This window comes from Coregonus lavaretus (assembly GCF_964263955.1).
Source record: "Coregonus lavaretus genome assembly, chromosome: 13".
NCBI lineage: Eukaryota > Metazoa > Chordata > Actinopteri > Salmoniformes > Salmonidae > Coregonus > Coregonus lavaretus.
Window position 1 is genome coordinate 52,185,225 of NC_140000.1, and position 24,700 is coordinate 52,209,924.

General features: G+C 43.8%; 1 protein-coding gene across 1 annotated transcript in view; it reads right to left on the reverse strand.

The window, feature by feature from the left end:
- The window catches only part of LOC311140109 (exocyst complex component 4-like), a 210,081-nt gene that overhangs the window by 115,725 nt on the left and 69,656 nt on the right, over positions 1–24,700 (reverse strand). The window contains exon 10 of the mRNA XM_084175046.1: positions 17,410–17,506. Within this exon, the coding sequence (XP_084031172.1) occupies positions 17,410–17,506 (97 nt within the window). The remainder of the gene's footprint in view (positions 1–17,409; positions 17,507–24,700) is intronic.

A 24,700-nucleotide genomic window follows, 5' to 3' on the forward strand; every position in this document is an offset into this window, starting at 1 on the left:
CTTCATCTCTCTTCTTTCCCCTCTATGCATCTCTTCTTTCCCCTCCATTAATCTCTCTCTTCTTTCCCCTCTATTCATCTCTCTTATTTCCCCTCTATTCATCTCTCTTATTTCCCCTCTATTCATCTCTCTCTTCTTTCCCCTCTATTCATCTCTCTCTTTTCTCCTCTATTCATCTCTCTCTTCTTTCCCCTCTATTCATCTCTCTTCTTTCCCCTCTATTCATTTCTCTTCATCTTTCTTCTTTCCCCTCTATGCATCTCTTCTTTCCCCTCTATTAATATCTCTCTTCTTTCCCCTCCATTAATCTCTCTCTTCTTTCCCCTCCATTAATCTCTCTCTTCTTTCCCCTCTTTTCATCTCTCTTATTTCCCCTCTATTAATTTCTCTCTTCTTTCCTCTCTATTCATCTCTCTCCTTTCCCCTCTATTCATTTCTCTTTTCTTTCCCCTCTATGCATCTCTTCTTTCCCCTCCATTAATCTCTCTCTTCTTTCCCCTCTATTCATCTCTCTTATTTCCCCTCTATTCATCTCTCTTATTTCCCCTCTATTCATCTCTCTCTTCTTTCCCCTCTATTCATCTCTCTCTTTTCTCCTCTATTCATCTCTCTCTTCTTTCCCCTCTATTCATCTCTCTTCTTTCCCCTCTATTCATTTCTCTTCATCTTTCTTCTTTCCCCTCTATGCATCTCTTCTTTCCCCTCTATTAATATCTCTCTTCTTTCCCCTCCATTAATCTCTCTCTTCTTTCCCCTCCATTAATCTCTCTCTTCTTTCCCCTCTATTCATCTCTTTCCCCTCCATTAATCTCTCTTCTTTTCCCTCTATTCATCTCTCTTCTTTCCCCTCTATTCATCTCTTTCCCCTCCATTAATCTCTCTTCTTTCCCCTCTATTCATCTCTCTCTTCTTTCCCCTCTATTCATATCTCTTCTTTCCCCTCTATTCATCTCTCTCTTCTTTCCCCTCTATGCATCTCTTCTTTCCCCTCTATTCATCTCTCTTCTTTCCCCTCTATTCATCTCTCTTTTCTTTCCCCTCTATTCATCTCTCTCTTCTTTCCCCTCCATTAATCTCTCTTCTTTTCCCTCTATTCATCTCTCTTCTTTCCCCTCTATTCATCTCTCTTCTTTCCCCTCTATTCATCTCTCTTCTTTCCCCTCTATTCATCTCTCTTCTTTCCCCTCTATTCATCTCTCTTCTTTCCCCTTCTATTCATATCTCTTCTTTCCCCTCCATTAATCTCTCTCTTCTTTGCCCTCTCTTCTTTCCCTTCTATTCATCTCTCTTCTTTCCCCTCTATTCATCTCTTTCCCCTCCATTAATCTCTCTTCTTTCCCCTCTATTCATCTCTCTTCTTTCCCCTCTATTCATCTCTCTTCTTTACCCTCTATTCATCTCTCTTCTTTCCCCTCTATTCATCTCTCTTCTTTCCCCTCTATTCATCTCTCTTCTTTCCCCTCTATTCATCTCTCTTCTTTCCCTCTATTCATCTCTCTCTTCTTTCCCCTCTATTCATCTCTCTTCTTTCCCCTCTATTCATCTCTCTTCTTTCCCCTCTATTCATCTCTCTTCTTTCCCCTTCTATTCATCTCTCTTCTTTCCCCTCCATTAATCTCTCTCTTCTTTCCCCTCTATTCATTTCTCTTCTTTCCCCTCTATTCATCTCTCTTCTTTCCCCTCTATTCATCTCTCTTCTTTCCCCTCTATTCATCTCTTTCCCCTCCATTAATCTCTCTCTTCTTTCCCCTCTATTCATCTCTCTTCTTTCTCCTCTATTCATCTCTCTCTTCTTTCCCCTCTATTCATCTCTCTTCTTTCCCCTCTATTCATTTCTCTTCATCTCTCTTCTTTCCCCTCTATGCATCTCTTCTTTCCCCTCCATTAATCTCTCTCTTCTTTCCCCTCTATTCATCTCTCTTATTTCCCCTCTATTCATCTCTCTTATTTCCCCTCTATTCATCTCTCTCTTCTTTCCCCTCTATTCATCTCTCTCTTTTCTCCTCTATTCATCTCTCTCTTCTTTCCCCTCTATTCATCTCTCTTCTTTCCCCTCTATTCATTTCTCTTCATCTTTCTTCTTTCCCCTCTATGCATCTCTTCTTTCCCCTCTATTAATATCTCTCTTCTTTCCCCTCCATTAATCTCTCTCTTCTTTCCCCTCCATTAATCTCTCTCTTCTTTCCCCTCTATTCATCTCTCTTATTTCCCCTCTATTAATTTCTCTCTTCTTTCCTCTCTATTCATCTCTCTCCTTTCCCCTCTATTCATTTCTCTTTTCTTTCCCCTCTATGCATCTCTTCTTTCCCCTCCATTAATCTCTCTCTTCTTTCCCCTCTATTCATCTCTCTTATTTCCCCTCTATTCATCTCTCTTATTTCCCCTCTATTCATCTGTCTCTTCTTTCCCCTCTATTCATCTCTCTCTTTTCTCCTCTATTCATCTCTCTCTTCTTTCCCCTCTATTCATCTCTCTTCTTTCCCCTCTATTCATTTCTCTTCATCTTTCTTCTTTCCCCTCTATGCATCTCTTCTTTCCCCTCTATTAATATCTCTCTTCTTTCCCCTCCATTAATCTCTCTCTTCTTTCCCCTCCATTAATCTCTCTCTTCTTTCCCCTCTATTCATCTCTCTTATTTCCCCTCTATTAATTTCTCTCTTCTTTCCTCTCTATTCATCTCTCTCCTTTCCCCTCTATTCATTTCTCTTTTCTTTCCCCTCTATTCATCTCTCTTCTTTCCTCTCTATTCATCTCTCTCTTCTTTCCCCTCTATTCATCTCTCTTCTTTCCCCTCTATTCATCTCTTTCCCCTCCATTAATCTCTCTTCTTTCCCCTCTATTTATCTCTCTTCTTTCCCCTCTATTCATTTCTCTTTTCTTTCCCCTCTATTCATCTCTCTTCTTTCCCCTCTATTCATCTCTCTCTTCTTTCCCCTCTATTCATCTCTCTCTTCTTTCCCCTCTATTCATCTCTCTCTTCTTTCCCCTCTATGCATCTCTCTTCTTTCCCCTCTATTCATCTCTCTTCTTTCCCCTCTATTCATCTCTCTTCTTTCCCCTCTATTCATCTCTCTCTTCTTTCCCCTCTATTCATCTCTCTCTTCTTTCCCCTCTATTCATCGCTCTCTTCTTTCCCTTCTATTCATCTCTCTCTTCTTTCCCCTCTATTCATCTCTCTCTTCTTTCCCCTCTATTCATCTCTCTTCTTTCCCCTCTATTCATCTCTCTTCTTTCCCCTCTATTCATCTCTCTTCTTTCCCCTCTATTCATCTCTCTTCTTTCCCCTTCTATTCATATCTCTTCTTTCCCCTCCATTAATCTCTCTCTTCTTTGCCCTCTCTTCTTTCCCTTCTATTCATCTCTCTTCTTTCCCTCTATTCATCTCTCTTCTTTCCCCTCTATTCATCTCTTTCCCCTCCATTAATCTCTCTTCTTTCCCCTCTATTCATCTCTCTCTTCTTTCCCCTCTATTCATCGCTCTCTTCTTTACCCTCTATTCATCTCTCTCTTCTTTCCCCTCTATTCATCTCTCTCTTCTTTCCTCTCTATTCATCTCTCTTCTTTCCCCTCTATTCATCTCTCTTCTTTCCCCTCTATTCATCTCTCTCTTCTTTCCCCTCTATTCATCTCTCTCTTCTTTCCCCTCTATTCATCTCTCTTCTTCTCTCTTCTTTCCCCTCTATTCATCTCTCTTCTTTCCCCTCTATTCATCTCTCTCTTCTTTCCCCTCTATTCATCTCTCTCTTCTTTCCCCTCTATTCATCGCTCTCTTCTTTCCCTCTATTCATCTCTCTCTTCTTTCCCCTCTATTCATCTCTCTCTTCTTTCCTCTCTATTCATCTCTCTTCTTTCCCCTCTATTCATCTCTCTTCTTTCCCCTCTATTCATCTCTCTTCTTTCCCCTCTATTCATCTCTCTCTTCTTTCCCCTCTATTCATCTCTCTTCTTTCCCCTCTATTCATCTCTCTTCTTTCCCCTCTATTCATCTCTCTTCTTTCCCCTCTATTCATCTCTCTTCTTTCCCCTCTATTCATCTCTCTCTACTTTCCCCTCTATTCATCTCTCTTCTTTCCCCTCTATTCATCTCTCTTCTTTCCCCTCTATTCATCTCTCTTCTTTCCCCTTCTATTCATCTCTCTTCTTTCCCCTCCATTAATATCTCTTCTTTCCCCTCCATTAATCTCTCTCTTCTTTCCCCTCTATTCATTTCTCTTCTTTCCCCTCTATTCATCTCTCTTCTTTCCCCTCTATTCATCTCTCTTCTTTCCCCTCTATTCATCTCTTTCCCCTCCATTAATCTCTCTCTTCTTTCCCCTCTATTCATCTCTCTTCTTTCTCCTCTATTCATCTCTCTTCTTTCCCCTCTATTCATTTCTCTTCATCTCTCTTCTTTCCCCTCTATGCATCTCTTCTTTCCCCTCCATTAATCTCTCTCTTCTTTCCCCTCTATTCATCTCTCTTATTTCCCCTCTATTCATCTCTCTCTTCTTTCCCCTCTATTCATCTCTCTCTTTTCTCCTCTATTCATCTCTCTCTTCTTTCCCCTCTATTCATCTCTCTTCTTTCCCCTCTATTCATTTCTCTTCATCTCTCTTCTTTCCCCTATATGCATCTCTTCTTTCCCCTCTATTAATATCTCTCTTCTTTCCCCTCCATTATTCTCTCTCTTCTTTCCCCTCCATTAATCTCTCTCTTCTTTCCCCTCTATTCATCTCTCTTATTTCCCCTCTATTAATTTCTCTCTTCTTTCCTCTCTATTCATCTCTCTCCTTTCCCCTCTATTCATTTCTCTTTTCTTTCCCCTCTATTCATCTCTCTTCTTTCCCCTCTATTCATCTCTCTCTTCTTTCCCCTCTATTCATCTCTCTCCTTTCCCCTCTATTCATCTCTCTTCTTTCCTCTCTATTCATCTCTCTTCTTTCCCTTCTATTCATCTCTCTTCTTTCCCCTCTATTCATCTCTTTCCCCTCCATTAATCTCTATTCTTTCCCCTCTATTTATCTCTCTTCTTTCCCCTCTATTCATCTCTCTTCTTTCCCCTCTATTCATTTCTCTTTTCTTTCCCCTCTATTCATCTCTCTTCTTTCCCCTCTATTCATCTCTCTCTTCTTTCCCCTCTATTCATCTCTCTCTTCTTTCCCCTCTATTCATCTCTCTCTTCTTTCCCCTCTATGCATCTCTCTTCTTTCCCCTCTATTCATCTCTCTTCTTTCCCCTCTATTCATCTCTCTTCTTTCCCCTCTATTCATCTCTCTCTTCTTTCCCCTCTATTCATCGCTCTCTTCTTTCCCCTCTATTCATCGCTCTCTTCTTTCCCCTCTATTCATCTCTCTCTTCTTTCCCCTCTATTCATCTCTCTCTTCTTTCCCCTCTATTCATCTCTCTTCTTTCCCCTCTATTCATCTCTCTTCTTTCCCCTCTATTCATCTCTCTTCTTTCCCCTCTATTCATCTCTCTCTTCTTTCCCCTCTATTCATCTCTCTCTTCTTTCCCCTCTATTCATCTCTCTCTTCTTTCCCCTCTATGCATCTCTCTTCTTTCCCCTCTATTCATCTCTCTTCTTTCCCCTCTATTCATCTCTCTTCTTTCCCCTCTATTCATCTCTCTCTTCTTTCCCCTCTATTCATCTCTCTCTTCTTTCCCCTCTATTCATCGCTCTCTTCTTTCCCCTCTATTCATCTCTCTCTTCTTTCCCCTCTATTCATCTCTCTCTTCTTTCCTCTCTATTCATCTCTCTTCTTTCCCCTCTATTCATCTCTCTTCTTTCCCCTCTATTCATCTCTCTCTTCTTTCCCCTCTATTCATCTCTCTCTTCTTTCCCCTCTATTCATCTCTCTTCTTTCCCCTCTATTCATCTCTCTTCTTTCCCCTCTATTCATCTCTCTCTTCTTTCCCCTCTATTCATCTCTCTCTTCTTTCCCCTCTATGCATCTCTTCTTTCCCCTCTATGCATCTCTTCTTTCCCCTCTATTCATCTCTCTTCTTTCCCCTCTATTCATCTCTCTCTTCTTTCCCCTCTATTCATCTCTCTCTTCTTTCCCCTCTATTCATCTCTCTTCTTTCCCCTCTATTCATCTCTCTTCTTTCCCCTCTATTCATCTCTCTCTTCTTTCCCCTCTATTCATCTCTCTCTTCTTTCCCCTCTATTCATCTCTCTCTTCTTTCCCCTCTATTCATCGCTCTCTTCTTTCCCCTCTATTCATCGCTCTCTTCTTTCCCCTCTATTCATCTCTCTCTTCTTTCCCCTCTATTCATCTCTCTCTTCTTTCCCCTCTATTCATCTCTCTTCTTTCCCCTCTATTCATCTCTCTTCTTTCCCCTCTATTCATCTCTCTCTTCTTTCCCCTCTATTCATCTCTCTTCTTTCCCCTCTATTCATCTCTCTTCTTTCCCCTCTATTCATCTCTCTTCTTTCCCCTCTATTCATCTCTCTTCTTTCCCCTCTATTCATCTCTCTCTACTTTCCCCTCTATTCATCTCTCTTCTTTCCCCTCTATTCATCTCTCTTCTTTCCCCTCTATTCATCTCTCTTCTTTCCCCTTCTATTCATCTCTCTTCTTTCCCCTCCATTAATATCTCTTCTTTCCCCTCCATTAATCTCTCTCTTCTTTCCCCTCTATTCATTTCTCTTCTTTCCCCTCTATTCATCTCTCTTCTTTCCCCTCTATTCATCTCTCTTCTTTCCCCTCTATTCATCTCTTTCCCCTCCATTAATCTCTCTCTTCTTTCCCCTCTATTCATCTCTCTTCTTTCTCCTCTATTCATCTCTCTTCTTTCCCCTCTATTCATTTCTCTTCATCTCTCTTCTTTCCCCTCTATGCATCTCTTCTTTCCCCTCCATTAATCTCTCTCTTCTTTCCCCTCTATTCATCTCTCTTATTTCCCCTCTATTCATCTCTCTCTTCTTTCCCCTCTATTCATCTCTCTCTTTTCTCCTCTATTCATCTCTCTCTTCTTTCCCCTCTATTCATCTCTCTTCTTTCCCCTCTATTCATTTCTCTTCATCTCTCTTCTTTCCCCTATATGCATCTCTTCTTTCCCCTCTATTAATATCTCTCTTCTTTCCCCTCCATTAATCTCTCTCTTCTTTCCCCTCCATTAATCTCTCTCTTCTTTCCCCTCTATTCATCTCTCTTATTTCCCCTCTATTAATTTCTCTCTTCTTTCCTCTCTATTCATCTCTCTCCTTTCCCCTCTATTCATTTCTCTTTTCTTTCCCCTCTATTCATCTCTCTTCTTTCCCCTCTATTCATCTCTCTCTTCTTTCCCCTCTATTCATCTCTCTCCTTTCCCCTCTATTCATCTCTCTTCTTTCCTCTCTATTCATCTCTCTTCTTTCCCTTCTATTCATCTCTCTTCTTTCCCCTCTATTCATCTCTTTCCCCTCCATTAATCTCTATTCTTTCCCCTCTATTTATCTCTCTTCTTTCCCCTCTATTCATCTCTCTTCTTTCCCCTCTATTCATTTCTCTTTTCTTTCCCCTCTATTCATCTCTCTTCTTTCCCCTCTATTCATCTCTCTCTTCTTTCCCCTCTATTCATCTCTCTCTTCTTTCCCCTCTATTCATCTCTCTCTTCTTTCCCCTCTATGCATCTCTCTTCTTTCCCCTCTATTCATCTCTCTTCTTTCCCCTCTATTCATCTCTCTTCTTTCCCCTCTATTCATCTCTCTTCTTTCCCCTCTATTCATCTCTCTCTTCTTTCCCCTCTATTCATCGCTCTCTTCTTTCCCCTCTATTCATCGCTCTCTTCTTTCCCCTCTATTCATCTCTCTCTTCTTTCCCCTCTATTCATCTCTCTCTTCTTTCCCCTCTATTCATCTCTCTTCTTTCCCCTCTATTCATCTCTCTTCTTTCCCCTCTATTCATCTCTCTTCTTTCCCCTCTATTCATCTCTCTCTTCTTTCCCCTCTATTCATCTCTCTCTTCTTTCCCCTCTATTCATCTCTCTCTTCTTTCCCCTCTATGCATCTCTCTTCTTTCCCCTCTATTCATCTCTCTTCTTTCCCCTCTATTCATCTCTCTTCTTTCCCCTCTATTCATCTCTCTCTTCTTTCCCCTCTATTCATCTCTCTCTTCTTTCCCCTCTATTCATCGCTCTCTTCTTTCCCCTCTATTCATCTCTCTCTTCTTTCCCCTCTATTCATCTCTCTCTTCTTTCCTCTCTATTCATCTCTCTTCTTTCCCCTCTATTCATCTCTCTTCTTTCCCCTCTATTCATCTCTCTCTTCTTTCCCCTCTATTCATCTCTCTCTTCTTTCCCCTCTATTCATCTCTCTTCTTTCCCCTCTATTCATCTCTCTTCTTTCCCCTCTATTCATCTCTCTCTTCTTTCCCCTCTATTCATCTCTCTCTTCTTTCCCCTCTATGCATCTCTTCTTTCCCCTCTATGCATCTCTTCTTTCCCCTCTATTCATCTCTCTTCTTTCCCCTCTATTCATCTCTCTCTTCTTTCCCCTCTATTCATCGCTCTCTTCTTTCCCCTCTATTCATCTCTCTCTTCTTTCCCCTCTATTCATCTCTCTCTTCTTTCCCCTCTATTCATCTCTCTTCTTTCCCCTCTATTCATCTCTCTTCTTTCCCCTCTATTCATCTCTCTTCTTTCCCCTCTATTCATCTCTCTCTTCTTTCCCCTCTATTCATCTCTCTCTTCTTTCCCCTCTATTCATCTCTCTTCTTTCCCCTCTATTCATCTCTCTCTTCTTTCCCCTCTATTCATCTCTCTCTTCTTTCCCCTCTATTCATCTCTCTTCTTTCCCCTCTATTCATCTCTCTTCTTTCCCCTCTATTCATCTCTCTTCTTTCCCCTCTATTCATCTCTCTCTTCTTTCCCCTCTATTCATCTCTCTCTTCTTTCCCCTCTATTCATCTCTCTTCTTTCCCCTCTATTCATCTCTCTCTTCTTTCCCCTCTATTCATCTCTCTCTTCTTTCCCCTCTATTCATCTCTCTCTTCTTTCCCCTCTATGCATCTCTTCTTTCCCCTCTATGCATCTCTTCTTTCCCCTCTTTGCATCTCTTCTTTCCCCTCTATTCATTTCTCTCCTTTCCCCTCTATTCATCTCTCTCTCCTTTCCCCTCTATTCATCTCTCTTCTTTCCCCTCTATTCATCTCTCTCTTCTTTCCCCTCTATGCATCTCTTCTTTCCCCTCTATTCATCTCTCTCATTTCCCCTCTATTCATCTCTCTCTTCTTTCCCCTCTATTCATCTCTCTTCTTTCCCCTCTATTCATCTCTCTTCTTTCCCCTCTATTCATCTCTCTTCTTTCCCCTCTATGCATCTCTTCTTTCCCCTCTATGCATCTCTTCTTTCCCCTCTATTCATCTCTCTCTTCTTTCCCCTCTATGCATCTCTTCTTTCCCCTCTATTCATCTCTCTCATTTCCCCTCTATTCATCTCTCTCTTCTTTCCCCTCTATTCATCTCTCTTCTTTCCCCTCTATTCATCTCTTTTCTTTCCCCTCTATTCATCTCTCTCTTCTTTCCCCTCTATGCATTTCTTCTTTCCCCTCTATTCATCTCTTTCTTCTTTCCCCTCTATGCATCTCTTCTTTCCCCTCTATTCATCTCTCTTCTTTCCCCTCTATTCATCTCTCTTCTTTCCCCTCTATTCATCTCTCTTCTTTCCCTTCTATTCATCTCTTTTCTTTCCCCTCTATTCATCTATTTTCTTTCCCCTCTATTCATCTATTTTCTTTCCCCTCTATTCATCTCTCTTCTTTCCCCTCTATTCATCTCTTTTCTTTCCCCTCTATTCATCTCTCTTCTTTCCCCTCTATTCATCTCTTTTCTTTCCCCTCTATTCATCTCTCTTCTTTCCCCTCTATTCATCTCTCTTCTTTCCCCTCTATTCATCTATCTTCTTTCCCCTCTATTCATCTCTCTTCTGAAGTAGCTGCTGTACCTCTTCCCTATGTTACTTCCGTTACTGTCTCTCTCCTAGTCTCTTCTCCTCCCTCTGTTACTGTCTCTCTCCTAGTCTCTTCTCCTCCCTCCGTTACTGTCTCTCTCCTAGTCTCTTCTCCTCCCTCCGTTACTGTCTCTCTCCTAGTCTCTTCTCCTCCCTCCGTTAATGTCTCTCTCATAGTCTCTTCTCCTCCCTCCGTTAATGTCTCTCTCCTAGTCTCTTCTCCTCCCTCCGTTAATGTCTCTCTCCTAGTCTCTTCTCCTCCCTCCGTTAATGTCTCTCTCCTAGTCTCTTCTCCTCCCTCCGTTAATGTCTCTCTCATAGTCTCTTCTCCTCCCTCCGTTACTGTCTCTCTCCTAGTCTCTTCTCCTCCCTCCGTTAATGTCTCTCTCCTAGTCTCTTCTCCTCCCTCCGTTACTGTCTCTCTCCTAGTCTCTTCTCCTCCCTCCGTTACTGTCTCTCTCCTAGTCTCTTCTCCTCCCTCCGTTAATGTCTCTCTCATAGTCTCTTCTCCTCCCTCCGTTAATGTCTCTCTCATAGTCTCTTCTCCTCCCTCCGTTACTGTCTCTTTCCTAGTCTCTTCTCCTCCCTCCGTTACTGTCTCTCTCCTAGTCTCTTCTCCTCCCTCTGTTACTGTCTCTCTCATAGTCTCTTCTCCTCCCTCCGTTAATGTCTCTCTCCTAGTCTCTTCTCCTCCCTCCGTTAATGTCTCTCTCCTAGTCTCTTCTCCTCCCTCCGTTACTGTCTCTCTCCTAGTCTCTTCTCCTCCCTCCGTTAATGTCTCTCTCCTAGTCTCTTCTCCTCCCTCCGTTACTGTCTCTCTCCTAGTCTCTTCTCCTCCCTCCGTTAATGTCTCTCTCCTAGTCTCTTCTCCTCCCTCTTCCCTCTCTTTGGTCTCTTCTACCTGTTGTTGTGGCAGCAGAATGAGCTGTCTATCCCAGGGCTGAGGGTGAGTGACAGTGTAAGTGAGTGAACAACTAACTGACCAGTTATTCCTGACAGAGGACACATTTCAATCTAGTAGGTCTTCTACCTCTAGGCTTTCCCCTGACACTCCCTCTTATTCTCAAACACGGTTATATGAGATTTGAACCCACCTGAGGGCCTACAGTCACAACATGAGGACTTCATTCCAAACAGCCCAGCCATTCATTGGGAGGTTACAAAGTGTGGTAGCTTGTCATGTAATATCTTAAGGACTAGGGAGTGAAGCTGATTGAAGTGTACAGTAACTGACCTTGTTATCATGACCCATCCAAAAATACCTACAGTACAGAGTACACAGCCAATTCCCAACTGGCCACCTGTGTCACGGTGAGATTTCTAAGGTCACCAAAACATTTCTTAAGGAGAACTACTGTTGGAAGAAAAAAAAAAGACAATAGTTCTGATCTTCTTTTCTCTCAAAAACAGTGCAGAGGTGGAAGATGGCTGTAGTAGAAAGCATGGTTATGTAACTGCAGTTTGACTTGACATGAAACTAAACTAGAGATTTAATCCCGGTGCTGAGCTAGTGTGTTGCAGCTAATTGCTGTATAACGTTTTTGTAGAACGTTAAGTCCCCTATCGACTGAATGAAGCTACAGCAGCCAAGGTGATACTGGCTAGAGTCAATTTAGCTTGTTTTTCCTGTGTAGAAATGCAGTAAAATAATGAGCTTCAATTTGATAAAAAAGTAACTTTGCCATACCCTATGTTTAGCTGTAATGATGGCCCTGTCTTAGGTAGGTAGGAACTGTAGCTGCTGCCCTCTATGATCCCTCCGTGACAACGGTGCCTCAGTGATAATGGAGCCTCAGTGATAATTCCTCTACACTGCTCTATCTAATCAGTCATGAAAGAAGAGCATCTATCACCTTCACATTTACACAGCAGCCCTACAACCAACCCTTATCCACTGAAGACGGACAGACAGACAGACAGACAGACAGACAGACAGACAGACACACACACACACCAGTGCCAGGGCTCATCATCTGCGGGCATAAAGGATGGTGGAGAGGGAGTGAGTAGGGAGCGGGCGCCGAGTCGTCCCTTTTCAAAATGCCAATGCCAGTCAGGGCACAGGGTTTAAATACCACTCAAATGTCAGCAGGAAACCCCCAGAAGTCAAACTAAATTACCTCCTACCTGCACCAACAACCTTGACGCTGCACTCTTGGTGTGTGTGTGTGTCTGGAAGAATTGCCTGCATGTTGGCACAGGACAAACAAAACAACCCTGCCTACCCTCCAATGCACACACACACACACACACACACACACACACACACACACACACACACACACACACACACACACACACACAGCTGCTGCAGTCCAGCTCCTCTTTCAGCCTGATCGATGTTCTGCTGCTCACACACTGCCGTTTCCTATGGAGATCCAAACACCTCCCATTAAATGACACACAATGAAAACACACAGCCCTTTATAAAACTTTCCCATCGATCCTTCTGCTGAGAACTGATACTTAGAAAAACACTTTCTCTCTCTCCCCCTGCACCAATACACAGTAGATAGGAAAAGGAGTCCATATATTTTGCTAGTGTACACTAGTGATCTACAAGTTGTTTGAATAGAAAAGAGAGAGCTATACAGTGTATTGATCCATATAGCCCTTAGGGCTAGATCACCCTATAACAGTGTTCCATACACATATCGTAGTCACAGAGGCCTGGACATATACTATGGTACTCCAGAATCAATTCACACAACCAATTCTCCAGTCATTCCTTTACAATGCCCAACCCTGGTATCAACCACAAATGACACCTAAGCTGCAGTATCGATCAACACACACACACACACACACACACAGACAGACACACACCACACTAGAGGTCTTCACGGGTCCAAAAAGTTGGACCCGTTCCGAAATGGATCTGGGGCTTTCCCACCCGGACCCGATTTGCATGAATACATTTTTTTTTTTTATGTAGACACCTGTTCTGAATGGACCCGAGGACAACTAGACCCATTCTGTGTAAATCTGGTCGGATCTAGATCCGGTCCAATCCGAGTGAGGGAAGCAGCAGAAAAGTATGTTTTTAAGCTACTTTACTAACCGGAGGGAGAGAGGTGGCGCTCTAGCAGGCCGTACTGTGACACAGTGACACGGGGACGAGGGAACCAACCAAGCCAACTTGCGCTATAGTTGACTAATAGCTGCCATAGCTAGGTTATTTCTCATCAAATATGATTACATAGTACCTGTCTAACGTTAGCTAGCTAGGCTAACTGAAGCTGCAGTGAATGTGCTTTCTAATCCTAGTTACAAATAACAACAACTCCATTCAGAATATTAAGTAGCAGCCTACCTGTTGGCTCTTGGACGTTGTAGCCAATCATTCTCCTTTAACTTTTAATTCCAGCATTTTAATTCCAGCATTGTAGCCTATTGCAGCTTTGATGACTCATGATTGGCCAACAGCAACAACAAGTTACACCCTCCACCCTGGAGTAACAGCATAAATAATACAATGTCTCTCTCTCTCTCTCTACTGCAGCAGTCGCTTTCGGATCTGTACGGGTCCTTCTGGACAAGTCAGTTAAAATTACACAAACCCGAGACAATCATATAAGACCCGTGACATTATTTAGAATTCTGGGTCCCGGATCGGGTCTCGGGTATACAGTGAGGGAAAAAAGTATTTGATCCCCTGCTAATTTTGTACGTTTGCCCACTGACAAAGAAATGATCAGTCTATAATTTTAATGGTATGTTTATTTGAACAGGGAGAGACAGAATAACAACAACAAAAACAGAAAAACACATGTCAAAAATGTTATAAATTGATTTGCATTTTAATGAGGGAAATACGTATTTGACCCCCTCTCAATCAGAAAGATTTCTGGCTCCCAGGTGTCTTTTATACAGGTAACGAGCTGAGATTAGGAGCACACTCTTAAAGGGAGTGCTCCTAATCTCAGTTTGTTACCTGTATAAAAGACACCTGTCCACAGAAGTAATCAATCAATCAGATTCCAAACTCTCCACCATGACCAAGACCAAAGAGCTCTCCAAGGATGTCAGGGACAAGATTGTAGACCTACACACGGCTGGAATGGGCTACAAGACCATCGCCAAGCAGCTTGATGAGAAGGTGACAACAGTTGGTGTGATTATTCGCAAATGGAAGAAACACAAAAGAACTGTCAATCTCCCTCGGCCTGGTGCTCCATGCAAGATCTCACCTCGTGGAGTTGCAATGATCATGAGAACGGGTGAGGAATCAGCCAGAACTACACAGGAGGATCTTGTCAATGATCTCAAGGCAGCTGGGACCATAGTCACCAAGAAAACAATTGGTAACACACTACGCCGTGAAGGACTGAAATCCTGCAGCGCCCACAAGGTCCCCCTGCTCAAGAAAGCACATATACATGCCCGTCTGAAGTTTGCCAATGAACATCTGAATGATTCAGAAGAGAACTGGGTGAAAGTGTTGTGGTCAGATGAGACCAAAATCGAGCTCTTTGGCATCAACTCAACTCGCCGTGTTTGGAGGTGGAGGAATGCTGCCTATGACCCCAAGAACACCATCCCCACCGTCAAACATGGAGGTGGAAACATTATGCTTTGGGGATGTTTTTCTGATAAGGGGACAGGACAACTTCACCGCATCAAAGGGACGATGGACGGGGCCATGTACCGTCAAATCTTGGGTGAGAACCTCCTTCCCTCAGCCAGGGCAATGAAAATGGGTCGTGGATGGGTATTCCAGCATGACAATGACCCAAAACACACGGCCAAGGCAACAAAGGAGTGGCTCAAGAAGAAGCACATTAAGGTCCTGGAGTGGCCTAGCCAGTCTCCAGACCTTAATCCCATAGAAAATCTGTGGAGGGAGCTGAAGGTTCGAGTTGCCAAACATCAGCCTCAAAACCTTAATGACTTGGAGAAGATCTGCAAAGAGGAGTGGGACAAAATCCCTCCTGAGATGTACGCAAACCTGGTGGCCAACTACAAGAAACGTCTGACCTCTGTGATTGCCAACAAGGGTTTTGCCACCAAGTACTAAGTCATGTTTTGCAGAGGGGTCAAATACTTATTTCCATCATTAAAATGCAAATTAATTTATAACATTTTTTACATGCGTTTTTCTGGATTTTTTTGTTGTTATTCTGTCTCTCACTGTTCAAATAAACCTACCATTAAAATTATAGACTGATCATTTCTTTGTCAGTGGGCAAACGTACAAAATCATCAGGGGATCAAATCCTTTTTTCCCTCACTGTAGGTGGATCCGTAAAAATCTCTATTCCACACACTAACCCCCCACCACACACAATCCACTGATTTCCTATACAGTATTACTCACTCACCTGTTGTGGGAGTTGCTATTAAAAAACAGCCATAAGCTTTATCAGTGGGTATTAAAGTGGCTTCTATCAAAGGTGCCAGGGCTGGGTCTCTACAAAGACATTAGTAAACCATCTGCCAGTGAGTAGTGACACAGCTCTGTTGGCACTGCCAGCCCAGAGGGGCACACACACAGGAAGAGCCATGGACACACTTTAGTGGATTTAATTTAGTGGGATTAATCTGAACCATTACTGACAACAAGGGAAAGGCAGCAGCCACTCACTGTTAAGTATCTCTACCCAGCCCTATACCCAGCCCCTACACCCAGTCCTATACCCAGCCCCTACACCCAGTCCTATACCCAGTTCTATACCCAGCCCTATACCCAGTCCCTTCCCAGCCCTATACCCAGCCCCTACACCCAGTCCTATACCCAGCCCCTACACCCAGTTCTATACCCAGCCCTATACCCAGTCCCTTCCCAGCCCTATACCCAGCCCCTACACCCAGTCCTATACCCAGCCCCTACACCCAGTCCTATACCCAGCCCCTACACCCAGCCCTATACCCAGCCCCTACACCCAGTCCTATACCCAGCCCCTACACCCAGTCCTATACCCAGCCCCTACACCCAGTCCTATACCCAGTCCCTACACCCAGTCCTATACCCAGTCCTATACCCAGCCCTATACCCAGCCCCTATACCCAGCCCTATACCCAGCCCCTACACCCAGTCCTATACCCAGTCCCTACCCAGCCCTATACCCAGCCCCTACACCCAGCCCTATACCCAGTCCTATACCCAGCCCTATACCCAGCCCCTACACCCAGCCCTATACCCAGCCCTATACCCAGTCCCTACCCAGCCCTATACCCAGCCCCTACACCCAGCCCTATACCCAGCCCCTACACCCAGCCCTATACCCAGTCCTATACCCAGCCCTATACCCAGCCCCACAGCCACTACCCTTGGTCAGACAAGAGGTCTGTCTGTCCATCCGTACCCAGTCCCTACCCAGCCCGTCTGTCTGTCTCAACAATGGGACACACACACACACACACACACACACACACACACACACACACACACACACACACACACACTTACAGACATATAAAAAAGAACATAAGTGCACACACACCTACCTTAATGTAAAGTGGTACTGTGAGTTTACAATATATTACTGCAAGAACCGTAAACCCCTTTATAAATCCTTTATAAGACGTACCTTAATGTAAAGTGGAACCATGAGTTTACAGTAAAGTACTGCACCAACTGGCTCCAAGTCTAAGTAAGGGGAACTATTACAGTTTAATGGAAGCCCTGGTGATTCATCACTGCATGGAAGGTCAATCTAATTAGGCTGCTTGAAAATTGGATTTCCACCAGTCTTTGGGGACACTGTGTTATATACAGTACATTGCACTGTCACTGGAGGCAATCCTAATCACTGTGGTGGATTATATTACATTATGGAATATTGCTAACCATAAATAGGACCATATTAAAAACCACAAATATCAGAAAAGAAGCACAGCAAAAATGTAGGCCTATCATTACACAAAAAAATAAAATAATGTATGCACGCATGACTGTAAGTCGCTTTGGATAAAATCGTCTGCCAAATGGCATATTATATTATATTATATATCATTTGGGTTATGACCATTTAAAACACTGTAAATATCAGAGACGAAGCACACTCAAAATGTAGGCTATCATCTGTCTTATTGTGGGGGTTTGGGGGAGGATGGACTATCCATCTATGAAAGGGGTAGAGTATAATCAATGGGTGGATTACTAAAAGGATGTACTGAATCTAATCTAATTTGTAGACATTTTACTGGTATAGAGTCATGCTCCAGTCTTTGAGTGCTGCCCATGGTTTGGATCATGGATGTCCCCTCCCATTGACTATACATAGTGGACAAGACCAATGATCTCATAAGACATTGAAAGGGAAAATGTCATGTGGATTGGACTAAACTAAAGGCTTTTAGGGAAAATGACATTAAAATGAATCAACATGAATGAACAGTGTAGGGAAGTAGTCGCTGTCTGAGGGAAGATCTGTCTTGTTCCCTGTGAGTGGTATGATGGAAGGCCATTGTCTCCCATATAGTGCCCTTCAGTGCATATTGACCATGGCCACATATTAGTGTGTGTGTGTGTGTGTGTGTGTGGTTAGTAAGTCCTACCTGAGGAGAGGCTGGAAGATCACTGTGATGTTCCTGGCTCCAGGTTTACACACAAACTTCATCTCTCCTCCCTCGATCAGGTTATCGTCCGCACCACCTGGAATGAGAGGAGGGAAAAAGAGAGAGATTGAGACTAAGAAAGAGACAGAAGGAGTAACACAGTCCTTTAGTATGGTGAGTAAACACAGTCCTCCATCAAGGTCAACACAGACGCCATCAATCGTCAGATTCACCCAAAGCATCCCGTTGAGAGTATATTAGACCCAGTTCAAATCAATTCAAAATGGTCGCCACATGATGCTAAAATACAATGTTTCTACAGGCCCCGTTTTGGGTTACCAGACAAAGAATAAAGCCACCATCTTCCATTATTAAGACATCATCCTATCAGCAGTCAGCACAGCCGGACTCAGACACTCACTGGACCCTCCTCACCGACTCCCACATCCATGCCCCTGCGCTAGTGCGTGGGTAAACCCCTCGGCTAACAGGGTTAATCAGAAAATCATTGGTGTGTAACGCACTCAGACCGGGGGTGGCGTGAGATGGTGGGCGAGAGAGGGTGGGCGAGAGAGGGTGGGCGAGAGAGGGGGCCGATCAAGCATCAAGTGCACCACAGTTCCTCGTTAAGTCAAGTCAACCTGAAGTAATCAATATAATTGACATAGAAGGAATTGCGGACCGTTGTCGATAAGAAAACGAAGCCGGCGAACGGTGTCCCATGCAGGCCACGGTGGATCGATGAATATAAATAACGGAGAGGTGAGGATCCACAGTGGCGTTTCTACCCCCTCCCCCACAACGACACTGTTATTCATTAAAATGTCACACATTGCCGTTTTAACCACTGGAGAGGGTTGTCAGTTGTTTTTTCGGCTTTGCCTTGACAGTGTTTTATCTGTCCATCGCAGCTCAGTGGCTTGGAGTCTAGAGGCTACTGGCTAATAGTGGATTCTAGTAGTTAGCATTCTGAAGAGTTTCTCCCATTGCTTTGAACTGGTATGTGTTTTAGCATTAACACTGTATTTGGTGTGGTGTGGTGTTGTGTTGCACACTACAGGGATAAATGACATGGGCTGATGTAATCCTGATATAGGGCCGAAGCTTGGTCTGGGAGTTTGTGTGTGTGTGTGCACGTTGTGTGCATGCCTGTGTGTTGTGTGTGTGTGTTACCATGGAGTGTGATATCAGTTTCATTGATATTTCAATCTACACTAGCCCTCTGAGCCTATATTATAACAGACAACGCCTACTGATGGTGTGAAAGGCAGTCTCCAGTCAGCTTTACCTGCATAACCCTGCATTCAAATGTACATCCCAACATTGTTCCCTCAGCCTCCTGATTCTCTCTGATAGTTGTATTGAAACCCGCTCTATTGTAAAGCATGGAGACAACTCCTCTCTTGTTCCCCATCCATCCATCCCCTATTCTCATTACAGAGACAAGAGATGCTTTCATTGCATTCAAAAGCTTTTAGACGACATTTTCTCTGCAGTTTCCATGAAAATTCATTTGTGTTGGAACGGCTTCTTGTTGCTAAGTGGAAAGAGTGCCCAGATTCCAATTATCTCCCTTTCTTTCTCTCTCTCTCCCTTTATATCTCTCTCCATCGCTTCATCCATACTTTTCTGCCAATTCAATTAAGACTCAAATACGCCCCCAAGACAAAGCTGCTGCTGCGCACTCACACCAGGCACACCAAAAGAGAGATCGAAAGAGAGAAAGTCAACTTCTGTTCCGTAATCATGAACTTTCTAACATGTACGCACACATGATAACTCTTCCGAATATCACAGTCAGAGGATCTAGTATTGTTTGCCAACACTGAAGTATGGTTTCTATCAGAATGCCGGCCTAAATATGCAACAACGTGTGTACTTTCCGATTATGGTGACATTTAATTTCCTGCTCTAAACATCTGCATCAGTGTCAGACAAAAGAGGCACGGTGTGACCCCAATGGTCCTTAGAGTCCCAGGTGTGGCTGCCAACTGGGCATGGCCAACATCAACATTTTATTAGGAGTGTTAATATTCATGGTGTTTCTTTTCAGAGTCGTCTGGACAGAACAGGATGGCTCTGATAGCTGGTCAGAGGTTAGAGCCTCCTGGCAACTCATATAAACAACAGATAACATCCAGTCTGAGTGAGTGTGTGTGTGTGTCTATCCCCAGTGGTAGAGGCTGATACAGGATTATCCAGAAGGGTATGTCCAGACCCCGTGGGAGAGCAGATGAGGGTGGTAATATGCCTCCTGTAGCTCAGTTGGTAGAGCATGGCGCTTGCAACGCCAGGGTTGTGGGTTCGATTCCCACGGGGGGCCAGTATGAAAAATGTATACGCTCACTAACTGTAAGTCGCTCTGGATAAGAGCGTCTGCTAAATGACTAAAATGTAAATGTAATGAAGAACTATATCACTAGCACCACATTATACAGGCCAATCCCTCCAATACCCCTCCCACCACTATATCACTAGCACCACATTATACAGGCCAATCTCTCCAATACCCCTCACACCACTAGACATTACACATCTACAGTCACTGCATCCAACACATCCACATACAGACAGACACCTGGAGAGAAAACAAATTCACACAAAGACACACACACACACTTCAACATCGTCTCGACGCCATGGTGCACTTGCCTCTAACATACACACCTCCACGCACACACACCTCCACAGATATACACCGCCTCGATCCATCCCCCTCCCACGGCGCCCTCCACACACTCTGCAGCCCACATGCAATCAAGCCAGTCAGTGACATAGTGAAATTGCATTAGCCACACTTTCCTGGGTTTGATTAGAAAAGGTTTGATCCTGTGATGTATTGCGTCCGTGCCTGGATCTAGGGGGGAAAGGATCTAGGGGGAAAGGGAGGACGTGCAATGCCTTCTCTAACACACGCCACGTCTCTGAAGGACAGTGTGTATGTGTGTGTGATTCAGAATACACAGGGACCAGCAGCGTGCAGGAAAAACAGTCATAATCCCTCATTTACAAGAAGTGTGTGTTTATATGTGTGTGTGTGTGTGTGTGTGTTGGTGTGAGTAGCACAGCATGTGTGTATATACAAGTTTGTATGTACTGATACTGCAGCTTAACATTACACAGAGAACAGGCCAAACACTCATAATCATTCATTTACAAAGTGTGTATACGCGTGTGTGTGTGTGAGTGCGTATGTGGTATGTGTTAGACTCTACCAAATACACAGACGGATGTCCAAACATTCATAATAATGTTTACGCCTTGGTGTGTCTGTGCATGAGTGAATGTGTTCATCTGTTTGTGTTGTCTTAGACAGAACACACAGATAGCCCTCCAAACAGTGTGAGCCCACTGGTAACCCCTCAACTCCAGCATGTGTCAGGGAACAGGGTTATAGGGCTTTACCTTCTTTCTTACTGACGGAAGCTTCCGTGAGACTGTTTAGTGTGCATCTGTTCATCTGCCAGTGCCTGTGTGTGTGTGTATGTGCCTGCAATGCCCGTGTGTGTATAGTACGAGTGCAACAGTAGTGGCCATACACAATCCAGGAACCCACCCAACCCAGTCATTGGCTGGTGTATAAGGTCTCCCTCCCAATCTCTTATAAGATCAGGCCAGATCAATAATGCATGAACCTCCCGGTCGGCACCATGCTCCCCATTCCACCAATAAGTCCTCACGTCTGATTGGCTCCTAATGAGACGCTTCTATTATTACAATTTATTTGAAGGGACAATATCTGCTGCTTTGCTCTCCTGGCCTGGAGACAGCAGCAGCCAGCGGCGGGGAAGCGTTACCGGTGTGAGAGATAGAAATATATACACACATCACAATAGGGAAAAGTGTCAATAGAGTTGGATTATTTATTAAGGGTTGTAGCGCAGTGGTCTAAGGCACTGCATCGCAGTGCTAGCTGTGCCACTAGAGATCCTGGTTCGAATCCAGGCTCTGTCGTAGCCGGCTGCGACTGGGAGACCCATGGGGCGGCGCACAATTGGCCCAGCGTCGTCCAGGGTATGGGAGGGAATGGCCGGCAGGGATGTAGCTCAGTTGGTAGAGCATGGCGTTTGCAACGCCAGGGTTGTGGGTTTGATTCCCACGGGGGGCCAGTATGAAAAAATATTGAAAAAATAATAATAATGTATGCACTCACTACCTGTAAGTCGCTCTGGATAAGAGCGTCTGCTAAATGACTTAAATGTAAATGTAAATGTAAATCTAGTGGCTGGGTTGGCCCCGGTTAGTATAATGAATACACAGCTGTCCTAAAAAATTATACAAATAAATAACACATAAATAACAAATACACAGCTTTCAAGTGCAGACTAAGAGAACAAATTCAGGTACCAGATGGTTATTAATGAATGTGGGACTATTACAAACACAAAGTTTCCGTCACCATCAGCATTACCACCAGCATCACGTGTATGGAACTTACCATGCCTGTTCACTCTGCTCTGACAACTCCGTCCTCCAGAAACTCAGAGGAAAACGGATTAATAGATATGGTCAACTGTATCATCAAGGTGAAAAGTTAACAGAAAGCATTCGTATAAGATCCACTAGCTAGAATGTGTTGGGACTTAAACAGAGGCAGAGAAAGCAGTGTGTATTACCAGCAGACAGACATCTCAAGAATAGAATGGCTCTGGTCATAAAGCTCTCCATCCTACAGGCTGTTCTGATCAGAACCATCCATACATACGAGGCAATCAAGTCAGAAGGGGAATATTCAGACTTTTACGTTTGTAATGTTAAAGGAGAGTACTGTTTGTTCTTCAGATACACTGCTGAAGAGAAGCTGCTGCTGTGGAACACTTCTAACCGTTACCTTGTGAATTTCACACCGCCTGGATTTAGGGATTGACTGGAACTGAGTTTGAGTCCGAGGAGTTTATTTCTCCAGACCAATAATCTCAGTCAGACTCCGGCCGGTACAGTTGTGAGTGTTGGAAAGATGGCAAGGTTTCAAACCAGGAAAGCACTGACCTCTTAGTCTGCAGTGCTCAAAATGGAGAGAAGATTCTGCAGGTTAATTCAGGAGACACAGTAGACCTGCACTGTGACGGTACAAGGAGTGGCAACAACATGACAGTCAGATGGTTGCGGTACATTTCAGGCAGAGGATGGCTAGTGCAGTCAGATGACAGCTCCTCTCTCCACATCAACTTCATTATAGAGAACTTCAGCTTTGACAAGTGTGGGGCACTGGAGGGACAGCATTGTATCCATCCAGACATTTGCTCTGATGCAGAAGTATGAGTATGTTCTTAGCTCAGTGGGAGAGGAGGCTGTACTGATCCCAATGGGACAGAGAGGTACACATGGGACTCCAATCGTCCCATGAGGAGTGGGAAGCAGATGGAACAACGTCAGGGAACTACTACAGGGAACTACTTCCTGTTCATCGCATCACTGATGCTCAACCATTCAGGGTATTAAGTGTGCCATGTTAAGTTACAAGAAAAGTCCCCATCCAAAAAACAGTACCACCTCCTGGTGTGCCCTCAGTCTGAGCCACTCACAGAGCTCTTCTCAGAGGGATACATTATTCCGTATATTAGTTTGTTATATTCTATTTATTCTAGTAGTAGTGGTAATAGTAGTGGTAATAGTAGTAGTTGTTGTAGTAGTAGTAGTAGTAGTAGTAGTAGTAGTAGTAGTAGTGGTAAAAGTAGTAGTAGTAGTAGTAGTAGAAGAATAATTAGTAGTAGTAGTAGTAGTAGTAGTAGTAGTAGTAGTATGAGTACTACTACTAGTAGTAGTGGTAGTAGTAGTAGCAGCAGTGGTAATAGTAACAGCAGTGGTAATAGCAGTGGTAATAGTAGTAGTAGTAGAAGTAGTGGTAGTAATAGTAGTGGTAGTGGTAGTAGTAGTAGTAGAAGAATAATTAGTAGTAGTAGTAGTAGTAGTAGTAGTAGTATGAGTACTACTACTAGTAGTAGTGGTAGTAGTAGTAGTAGCAGTGGTAATAGTAACAGCAGTGGTAATAGCAGTGGTAATAGTAGTAGTAGAAGTGGTAGTAATAGTAGTGGTAGTGGTAGTAGTAGAGGTAGTAGCAGTAGTAAAGTAGTAGCAGCAGTAGTAGTAGCAGTTGTAATAGTAATAGTAGTAGTAGTAGTAGTAGTAGTAGTAGTAGTAGTAGTGGTAGTAGTAGGTGTTGTAATAATAAGCTGTTATTTTCTGCTTGAATGCTTCTCCTGCTTTTGCCATTTCCACAAATAAAGTAACATAACTTTAAAACAAAATGTTTGTCCTTCGATACATGTGAAGAAAAGCTTATAACAGTAGCTTGTAACAATCCCAGCCCTTCAGTGTCACCTGCTACCTTGTGACTGACTGTTACAATGCAGAGCCTTAGGAATGAAGTGCAAGAATTCTGACCAGACTTTTACAGACAGACAGGCAGCAGTGAGGTCTTCGATCTAAGTAAAGAGTGATGGAAGGAAGGAGATATAATTGACTACAGCTCCTAGGGTGAAGAGCAATCCCATTATATCAGGGGTGGTGTGTGTAGAAAAGAGCCCTTCACTTAGCTTTAGCACAAGTGAGAGTAAGGGGGCAAGAAATGCCTTAACACCAATCCCATTACATTAGCCTACTGAACCAGTGAACACATAGCGAGAGGGGTCACTAAGCTACCCTATCCCCATAAGCATGGATATTCCCGGCATCTACTTATGAGAAAGGCTGTGAAATCTGATACAATGGAGTTAGCTTAGCATTGAAGCTAAGACCTGAAACACTGCAGTCTGAACATATCATTATGACCTAGGCATACTTCATTAGAGCAAAATCACAATCTCACTGCATTCTGGAGGTGGAAATCAAAACAACAGCGTTCCAACTTCCAATCAAGGTTCTATATCAAACGGCTATCTTTACTCTGTGGCCTCCTGACTCAGGTTGTCACAGGGAGGCTGGTGAGGGGGCACGGCCGAGTGTCACCACACTATTGATTGGACGCTGCAGGATAGAGGAGTGGGGGGTGTGAAAGGACATTTTGTTACTTTCTATTTTTGATGAGCCGCCTCCTGCGTTCTGGCCGGAGACGAGGGTTGAGGTGCAGAGGGTTTCGGGGAGTTGGTGGGTTTGGAGGACGGGAGGTTATCTCATCCCTCCCTCCTTCCTTCCCTCTTCTCCAATCAGCCTGGGCTAGATTAAAGGTAAACACGGCTGTGGAGGTGACAGCCTCCCTATGATGACAGGGCCCACGCTGATTAAAATTAGCCCAGAGTTGGGAAAACACACATCTCTCTCCCTCTCTCCCTCTGCTCTCTCTCCCTCTTTT